The 10,386-nt window shown below is 43.7% G+C and overlaps 1 protein-coding gene and 1 pseudogene across 8 annotated transcripts in view; both read right to left on the reverse strand.

Moving 5' to 3' along the window:
* The window catches only part of LOC119331502, a 14,864-nt gene extending 7,483 nt beyond the window's left edge, over positions 1-7,381 (reverse strand). For 3 of the 8 annotated variants that reach the window (XR_005160538.1, XR_005160536.1, XR_005160535.1), the window contains exons 1-2: positions 6,960-7,381; positions 6,402-6,502 (exon numbers count right to left, since the gene is read on the reverse strand). Coding sequence is in view for 2 of the 8 variants with exons in the window: in XM_037604667.1 (XP_037460564.1) it covers positions 6,445-6,502; positions 6,620-6,685; positions 6,960-7,315 (480 nt within the window). In the remaining 6 variants the exon portion in view is untranslated. Of the gene's footprint in view, positions 1-3,930; positions 4,505-5,194; positions 5,526-6,204; positions 6,503-6,619; positions 6,686-6,959 lie in introns of those variants that run through there. The other 5 variants (XR_005160537.1, XR_005160539.1, XR_005160540.1 and 2 more) reach the window with 5 other exon arrangements.
* LOC119331504 lies at positions 1,171-1,742 on the reverse strand (annotated as a pseudogene).
* Positions 7,382-10,386: the final 3,005 nt, after the last annotated feature.

Genomic DNA, 10,386 nt, shown 5'->3' on the forward strand with positions numbered 1-10,386 from the left:
AGTTTGGCGCATCTTCTCCCCTCCTCCCCTTGTCATCCGAAGAACCAGATGATGCCTTCACCTGGAGCCCTAAGCTGAATAGGTTCATACTTTTATGAGATTATTACACATGAGATGTTTGCAAAACGAACAAAACCGCGGTTACAAGATAACATATTGTGACTATTTGTTATGGATTTCTTTAACTTTATGATAACGTCCACCAGTCTTTCCTCTAGCAAGCTATGTGGAAAGGGTGGTTCCCTATCTGGCAAGCTTGAGTGAACAATTTTATTCAGAATGAAAGTGTCGAGTATTATCAACGATGATGTTTGTTTCTTTTTTTAAGGTAAAGAAATCAATGGGTTACCTGAAGGGAAACCTTTTGCCGCCCATCTTATTTATAAATTATTATGGATATACTAGCTATCCTCCCAACAGAACTAAGGAGGATGGTCAAGTTCAAGGCTTGTTGTGCATCTTGTGGACGATGAGTAATCTATATGCCCATATGCTGATTACACTGTACTCTTTATGGCAATTTGAAGTAATCATTTAATTTAAAGCTCATTTTAACCATCTTTGTGCAGCTTTTATATCTTAAACTTATTGCCTCTGTAAGGACAAATAGGATGAGAAGCTGGAGCAAACCCAAATGTTTGGGTGCAAATTGCAATTCATTTTCATAGAATGCAACAGGCACCAGAAACGCACATAAGTACTTAAACCGTTTTGAGAGATGTCTTAAAGGTCATAGGTCCAAAAATCTATGTTACGAAGGCTAACTAATGTACTAAATCAACACCATGTTGGATAGCGTCCCTATTTTCACAGTGTCCTATAAATATTGTAACTTGAACATTTGGACTTACATAGATCCAAAATTTTCTTGCAAAGTATCAAATGCCAAGGTCATTACAGTTTGGTGAATAGGATTTTTTTTGTCAACCCAAATACCAGGAAGGTCTCTAGGAATCCAGCCCCTTTGAAGTGATTCCAACTAAATAAGAGTGCCGATGAATCCACTCTATGCACAACAGGAGCTTGAGACAAGAACTCCCTCCGATCTATAATAAGTGTCACAAATTTGAACTAAGGTTGAACCAACCTTAGTACAAAACTGCTACACTTAACTTGAATTGGAGGGAGTCTAAACTCTCAATACCTAGCACCGGAAATAGAGTTGTGCGGAGCATGGACCGATTATAGCCGGAGGGACAAGTCGAGCTCGTGGTCGTGCTCCGACGAGCTCAGGCCGCGCTTGTGCGGCATGCCACCTTCTGCTGCTGGATCCTCGTACACCGAAACAGCTGCCACAAACCTCCCTGGCTTCCAAGCATGCGCGGTGGGGGCTGCAGTGTCACGGTGGCGCTTAGCGGCACGCTCTTCCTTGTGCGCGTTCTGGTGGCCGCCGAGCGCCTGCGAGGTGCGGAACTTGCGGTGGCAGTAACGCATAGGAAGAAGCCAGGCACCGGCGCCACGACCGCGGCGGCCAGGGTGAGCTCAAGGCTCAGCTCGTCCTGCTCGTGCTCCATTGTGCTCACTGGTGCTGCTGGTTGTGTGTCGTATTTGCATATGGCTGTGTGGGTGACCGTGAGCTGAGCTAGCTATAGATTCAAATCCGGGGAGCACAAATGACCAAGCGAATCGTGGAGGTAGCTATAGCTTGGACGGCTGGCCTGCATGTGGTGCTAATTGCCCTTGGCACTGCTCTCCGCGGTAGGTCTTGCCGGGAGGGTGACATACGGCCCCGCCGGTGTCGTCACCGGGGCCCTGATTTTGTATGTGGTCAGACTGCCTGGATTCCATATGTCTGAATAAAAAGATCATCTGTGGACATATGTTTACACACACACACACGGGCTATTAGGAGAGGGGTAATCTTGTGCGCAGGGTTAATTACTGTAGACGTGCATGGGCATTCTGTGCAGGAGGCCATATTTTCTGTGGGACTTGGTTTTTTTTCCCTTGCAATGTCCTACGGGGCGCAAGTGTATGTGACTCTGGGTAATTTCGTTTCCTAAGATAGTACATGTGGATGAATAAGTATAGAATAATTAGTAATTGTCAAACAGGGTTCACCAGGCCTACAGTTTTGAAAACATCGGCACCAACAATTGTGATATAAGGTGAAACCGGTTAATAATTTGGACACTTGATTTAAAAGTTTTTTTAGCTTAAGTTTTTGAACAAACAAAATGTACTCCCACATTAAGCAGTCATTGTAAGCAACACATATCGAGCGAGGAGAGGATTCACTTATCTTGCAGTGGATCCCTAGGTAACCATTACAAAGAGTAACTTTTTTGTAGTGATTGAAATTAATTACGTAGTTCTCCACGTCACAAAATGTTGACAACTAATAAGGGCAACTCCAATAGTTTTGTGGTTAGCTTGTAGAAGTAGCAATGTTATCGACCAACAACTAATAAGGGCAACTCCAATAGTTTTGTGGTTAGCTTGTAAAAGTAGCAATGTTATCAACCAACAACTTATCATACAACTACACAAGTAGAATTTATGTAGTTTGCCAAACGTAAGTTGGGATGATGTGCAAGGCTGCTCTCTCAATGTATCTTGAAGCCCTTACAAATGTTGTTGATTCCTGAACAAACAATATTTCTATTTCTCCTCATTTATTCCATGTCACTTTTGGAACCTTGTGCATTCTTTCAGTATCATTGGACAAACAAGATACACCTTATTGGAGTAGTTGTATGATAAGTTGTTGGTCGATGACGTACCAGATTTTACCAAGAAGCAAACGAGCAAACTAATGGAGATGCCCTATGAACAAGTATATTATAGATCTATAAGCCTACTTAAATGACACTTTGGTCTACATGGGGGATAGGAAAAAAGGGATGAAGTGGACTCTTATTTGTTCTTATGTTATGGGAAGGATTTGGGCAGTTTTGGAGGTATGGTGTTTTCTGTGAAATGGGGGCAGACTAGTGGAGATGTTTTTTGCAATACCATAACATATGTTGTATGCTCTAGATACGACCAGGATGTTCAAAAATGGGGATGGCAAAAACCATAGAGATATTGATTATTATTGTTATATGATGGTTATACGAAGGGGCCCCGAGTTCTAGATTCGCCCGGGCCCCTAAAATCTCAGGACCGCCCCTAATATTTTTGTGAATGAGGGAGTAGAAGTTATGTGGCAGAACAATAGATTTGTAGCATGTAACTTATATTTTTCTATTCGAATTTATGATCAATTTCAATCCAAAATACAAAGGGTACTATGAAATAGGATGGACGAATTAGTCATTAAAAGATTGCCAACTCTGAAAAAGGCGGCCGCTTGACACCGCGTCCTTAGATGCATGGGGATTCTCTGATTATTTGAACTGGACGTCTTGTTGGAGAGAACCGGTGTTGTGGCATTGTGGTGCCCACCACCATGGGAAGTTCACCACTTCTCTCTTCATCCAATTGCACAATACCCAAGCATCTATTCCAGCCAAAGTTTTCGCCCTCACGTCTCACCACTTAGCCGATCGGGACTGGGGAACCTATGAAGTATTGACACGTGAATTAGTTTGGGAGGCTGGGGGTAGAAATCGCATGTGGCTGTAGGTTTCTATCGTAAATTTTCTTAACGTGATTTTCTGCTGCGCGTGTGGATCTAACGATTTCGGTGGAATACGGTGTGAAACCTGCCGTATTGTCGGGCGGTGAACAGCACACATGCAATGCAATGCATGCATCCCGCGGTGGAGATGGTTTTATTTTTCCTTTCTGTTAGGATCTGCATGCATGCGTGATGGACGGCCGCTGCTTAAATCGTGGGCATCATACCATTTTATTCCTATCCACTCTAAGATATTTTGTTTTTCTTTCCTCTCGATTTCTCTCTATTTTTCTGGAAGGCTCCCGTCAAAACCGTGCACGGCTCAACTACCGTTCCGCTGCCGTATGAGCCTATAAAAACTGCTCTTCTCGTCGCTTGCTCCAGGCACATCGATATTCGTCGCGCGGCATGCATGCTTGCTATGCTATGTCGCCATTCGTCGCTCGGTCGCCGTCATCCGCCGTTGTCAAGGCCAGGCCACTGGCGTGCGCCATCAGGGCACGGGCCTCCACTAGGCCGCGTATTAGGGAGGACCTGAATCGCCATCACCACCACATGGAGGTTACCGCTACTGCTCATGTGGATCTCCATTGCCACATGACCGAGGCTTCCTCCGGTGGAGCGGCGGACACCACGGAGCAGCGGTGGCCCTCCCAACCTGCCGCCACTTCGAGGTCACGACTGCTGCGACCTCGCGCCTGCCGTTGGCACCTTGAAGTCTCTGGTCCACGTCTTTGCTCAGGGAAACTGTTGCCTCGGGTAGGTTAGCGCTGAAGGCGACGCGAGGAGATTCTCTCCGCCCCCGGGTGAACACCTCGATGGCAAGCGCACCAAGGTTGTGTGCTCATCCCTCTCTTGTCTATGCACCTTGCTGCCTGCGTGTGTGCTCGCGCAGCCTGCTGTTGCGCCATCTGCATGCGCAGGAGCAGTAGTATGCTGCTGCTGTGTGGTGGGTATGTACAGTTAGTCCGTGTGTGTGCTAGCTAGGTGAGGGTCACTGCTCTCTCTATAACTTCTTAAAAAGAAACCTTCCACTCTCCATCATGCATATCTCCGCAAGCAGGGAGACGCTTCCAAGATCAATAGGAAAGGTCCTTGGATGAATAGGTTTTGCTTTTGGTGACATGTGATGTGATTTGTTCTAGCACTTAATGTATTAGCACGCGTATAATACTGGTTTTGACTTATGAAGTGTACCCTACATTACGTGTCTATGATGTGTGTTTGGGGCTGCTTCTTTCTAGGCAGCTCAATAGGAATAGGGTGTGTTTTTTCACCATCAGCTAGGGATCCACTACTTTATCCTAAACTGTTATTAAATTCACAATAGGGAGCATTTCAATAACAAAAGAAATCTCGCAATGGTTTATAATATCATGCATATATGTATGATGTACAAACAGTTCCTTTTTTAGCTCTATTGCGTACCAAAAATTGAATTGACAATGTCTAAACAAATATGAAGTATAAAATTATCATAAAAGGGAATTGGTTTATTTTTCAAAACTAATGAAGTTGGATCTACTTAATGCATGTGTTCACCCACCAGTTAACTTCACTTTTTAGGGTAATTGCATTTTAAATCTCCACAAGAGGACGAAAACACTACTCTTTTGGAGATCATCTAAATAAGATGGACGGGCTCGACACCTCCCGTGCCATTTTATGTGTTTTAGATTTTACTTCACAGAGCATTCATCAGTTTTGTGTTCTAAATTTTACTACAGAGAGTGTCTTTGGACTGAGGCCACTTTGGAGAGGTAACTTTAGCACAATTGATGGTTGCTTTTCCTCCCCTGTTGACATGTATCTCCTTCCTCTAGATGTGAATATATCAATAAAACAAGGAATTTTTAATATTACTGTCTGACGGAGTTCACAAATTATTCAACCTTTTTGCAGCTATATGGAGATCTGGCCGGGCGGTCTTCTGTCCTACCTCTGAATCAACGATATATTGTGGCTGTATATGAAGTGTGAATATTCAGATATGTATGCTGCCTCCTAACTTCTCTTTACAGATTTATTATCTATGAAATGAATGCAAACAAGTCCTATCTTACAGATAATTACTCCCTTATAGATAAATCCGTTGATTCATAAATTAATTGGCCGGAGATCGGTAGACAGTCAAGTGGATTGATACCTGGAGTTTAGAGCTCAAAATCCTTCTAACTTTCTATTTGGCTGTATTTTCTTGACAGCTTTGAGAGAAGAAGAAGAAGTACTGTTGGTAATTCCTGACATGTATAATACCCATTCAACCGGTGTATATCGTATGTTATGTTTAATCTGTTCCCAAAATAATTTGTAAAGTGGCTTTAACAATTATACACCTTCTCTGTGTATTAGTACTCCATTTTTGGGCAGTTGGAAGAAGTCAGTTTATACATGGGAAAATGACTTTATTTACTTGCACTGTTGCTTTTATCATTTAACAAAGATGTTTGTGAAATAGTTTGTTAGGCATCATTGTGAAGCTTGGCCAAGGGACTTATGTCGAGGCCTACAAGGCTCGAAGCACTGCAAGTAAAGTGGCGCTCTTTGATGTATATTCATTTGTCAACTAATACCTGGTCATACGCTCTTTGATGTATATTCATTTGTCAACTAATGCCTGGTCATACTAGAGAAGGGCCCTAACAGGTTCTAAATATGTACTTGGATGACCTTTAAATACATGGATGATTATTTCGCATAAATAAAGCCATATCGTCATTTTAACACAAGAAGCAATCAGTGTCCCATAACACAAATAGCCACTGCTTTTTCTGAGTAGCAAATTAATTACTACTTATGGGGCCATCAAGAAGAGCTCTCTGCACAAAGGAATCATTACCTGAGCGAGGCATACAATTCAAGCGGCCTTTCACGGATTCACCTTAACTGATAGCATGTAACCATAAGATTTTATTTCTTGAAATATAAGGCCGCACCACCCTGCACAAAGGAAACAAGAGTTTTACAGCAGGTAAGTGGCCACTGTGAGAAATTGAAGATAAATCACAACCTGCTCATTCAACAGGTAAAACCGAATTTGAGGTGAAGTCACTAAACTGAGCATTTGTTTTCCCATTGGACATGTCGGAATTCACAAACATCCAAAAGGAGAAGATAATGTATCTGCCAAATTATCAAAATTAGAAATTCTCTGTCAGGCACAACAAATGCACCAATCCATCAACCTAGACAACAATATTAATAAAAAGTTATATTTTTTCAGCGAACAATCCCAAATTTGACCACTATTCTTAGTAAGAAACAAGTCAAGTATTCAAGTACATGTTTCTACTTCCTTACCATCAATCCAGGAACTCATTACTCTACAGAGAAGCTCAATTCAGGCAGAACAAACACACGACAACCAGAAACAGCAAGCGAAGCAAAGGAACCAAACCTGGGGCACCCAAGGAGGAATTCACCATCTCTGCCGCACGGACCAAACGATACCCGACCAGAATTGAGGAGCAGGAGGACGATATGCTGACCCCATGCGCAGCTCCACGGATCTTGCCCCTCTCCGTCCCCAGGGCGACGAGCTGTGACGGCGAGCACGAGGCCATGGAGGGGATCAATCAACACTTCGCGATGGTGCGTGTGTGGTTCGCAGGTCGACCGTGGGCGGTGGGTGTCAGAAAAGCTCACGTGTGGTTGCGGCAGTGCGCGGCCAGGCGAAGCTCGCGGGGCGACGGTGGCTGCTGCGTGTGTGTGCGTAGTTGCCGTGAGCGGCGACCTGCGGTGTGGCTGCTGCATGCGGTAGCCGGGCGTGGGGCGGCGACACACGGCGGTGCTCGGCCCAACGCTGTCTGAATGGAGTTATTCGTGTGCCGCACAGAGGTAGAGAGAGCAGGACTGAAAAACCTTATCTCTTAGGTCATTTTACATTTTAGCACTTATACTTTCCCTTATTTGTGTTCTATAGCTTACATGTTAGTTTTCACTTTTCAGGCACACTTCTAAATCAAATCATTCCTTTTATGCATTTTTTAATCATATGGACCCGTACAACTTTTTTTGGCATTCCTCTTTGACATATTTTTCTTTCATTCTCGATAGCAATCAACATGGCATTATTGGATCTATTATTTTAATAAATGAAACTTCCCATAAGAAAACTTACATGAAACATGCCTAGGAACATCATTATGTAACATCACAAAAGAGTAAAATATACGGGAGGGCAATGAGGGAAAAATTGTGCTTGAATGAAAAATTTTACTTCTACTTTTAACTCGCAGTCGATTGATCAGTTCTGAATCAAATGCATATCATAGTGATGCCTCTTTTATTTGTTCAAAATCGTTGTTGCATGCAGTGTCGCTAAGCACTTGTAGGCCGCATGGAACAATTTGCAAATGCTTTGCCTCATTTCATTGGAGGTACCAATCCGGCGGAAGACTCCACAAGAATGATATAAGCTACGAATGAATGTAATGTGTCTGGTCTTGTTTGAAAAAAAAAGAGGACAATGTATAATTTCCATCTGGCAAGATGAAGCACTCATGCTGATAATAAATGTATCATTTGCAAATTGTTTCTGTGCATGTCTTGCTTTTTTTTACTACAAACTCATGCTCATAGAAGTCTTATTTTTTATCGCATGAAATAAGATAATGTATATATACACATAGTACTGTCTATTGTGTCCACTGACAATAAAGAGATCTTCTCCGGAATGTGGTACCGTCTCTTTTCCATCTTAGATGTATGCCGTGTGTAAAATAGTTATGAATGCAAGCTTTTTCTCTTTAATGACCACTTGATGAAAATAGCATGCATACAGAATATTTCAGTACATACAATACCTACGTCTCAACGGGCGCGGCGTGCCGCCGCGCGGGCTTCGCTAGTCTATGCTATGTTGCACTCACAAGGTGTGCACACACGGCTAAGAAAATGTTTTTAACGACATGACTTGTGGTCATTCCAACTCAGAATGTGGTCGCTCGCCGTCGTCATAACCTCTGTCGTTGAAAGCAATAACAACGCATACAAGCCTATCCATATCAATTGTGAGAAAATAATAACGACGATAGCATGTCCTAATTAATTGGTGAAACCTTTCATCGTCGTTAAATATATTTAGGTGGTCGCTGAATGTCATTAGTGAGTGCTTGGGATTATATGAACGTGCCGCTGCAGTCTGAGTAAAGTCTTGCCTTCTTGACAACCTCACCGGCCGCCTGTTATTGGGGAGTGTGACGATGGATTTTCTGTATCACGAGCTCGACTGTCGCTGGCATATGGCGCGCCCCGGTGCCTCGAGAGAAGATGAATCTGCCGATCCATCCAACCACATCGATCTCCCGTAGATGTGTGCCATTTTCAGCAACGTGCCTCCTTTCTTTTACGGGCCTGCCTTTGTTCGTCCAGCATGATTGGTGACGGACAAGCTTGTCAGGGTGTCATTTGGACCTTGCATATGATTACGATGGTCTCAGGCAGCAGCTGCAATATTATGACTGCAGACCGTACGTGGATATGTTGTGCACCATCGAGCTCCGGTCGGCCGGTCACCATTAATTGTAATGAACAAAGGAACAAAAAAGGCTGAGCTGAGTGAGAGGCTGCCTGGACCTTCAAGAGTAGTACGTATTACAAGTGTCCATGTACGACTAGAGGCCGGACGCTGCGCGCAGCAGCTAGCACGGCCGCAAAATCTCATCCAGATCCCCCTCGCAGCTACAATGCGACCCCTCGTTAATTGCATACAAACAGAGTGTCGAAAATGTATGGTTGTGTGCATCACAATGATGCATATGGCGCTGGTTTCAATCTCTCTTTTTTTTTTTAAGAATACGAACGAGGCATGTAAAACCATATCTAGTGCGCAACTATTTGAGTATACCAGAGCGAACATGTGAATTTACCATAGTTGATAACTTTGACGATTAATGTCGTGTCTACAGGAATTGAGTTAGTTTGAAGGAACGCGGCGAACATGACACGAGGTCGGTAGATCCAGTTTGTGGGGCAAAAAATCCGGAAGTCTAGCATTCCTGAATTATGACCTTGTGTGAACTGGTTTGCAATTGTGAATAATCTACAAAACATGTGTGACGAATGTGCATATCACTCAAGTTAACATCTAGTTAAAATATGACATACCATGAGAGGTTTGCCGCTGACGGGTGGAGACAATTGCTTGTTTCTTTTTGTGCTACCACTCATTGTGGACTGCTTGACATTGCCATCAAAGTCGTTGTTGTACTTTTTCGAACGGGGTGGAAGGAACACCCAAAAGCATCACTATGGTGAGTTTAGTTCTTGCGCTCCGACGTGTCCAGCCCCGACCAATGAACCATGTTGACTTGTTCAGCATGAATCAACACTAATATTATTTGACCTACGTGCTTGCAACAGGTGAACTAATCGTCAAAACCCGTCAATGGTGTTGTCAAGCTGTGTGATCAACTTGCCACCGATGGGTTCACTAACGGGGTTGGATGACACTGTGTTGGTAGTGAGTTCTAGTGAAATACCACTTACCGATACACCGGTTACCACTAGCAGGCACCACCGTTGATGTCCTGACACCAAGCGCGCCCATGTGCGCCACAAACATGCTCATAAACATGTGTGCACACATCTGTCGTGCTCCGTGGCAGCACTTACATGGTACACACTTTCAGTATTTTGGCATAGCATATCGGACCATAGTTCCCTCATCGACTAGCTGCAAGCGTCTATTATTCTCCTGAGTGCCACCACCTCCTTCTCCTCCTTGAATCGATCACCATTGCCACGATTCACCCGTTCCTGAGCACCTGCTCCACACCCCCAAGTCGAGCAATACAACAACCCTCCCTGATTTGAGTGCCTAT

Source organism: Triticum dicoccoides, chromosome 7A, assembly GCF_002162155.2.
Source record: "Triticum dicoccoides isolate Atlit2015 ecotype Zavitan chromosome 7A, WEW_v2.0, whole genome shotgun sequence".
NCBI lineage: Eukaryota > Viridiplantae > Streptophyta > Magnoliopsida > Poales > Poaceae > Triticum > Triticum dicoccoides.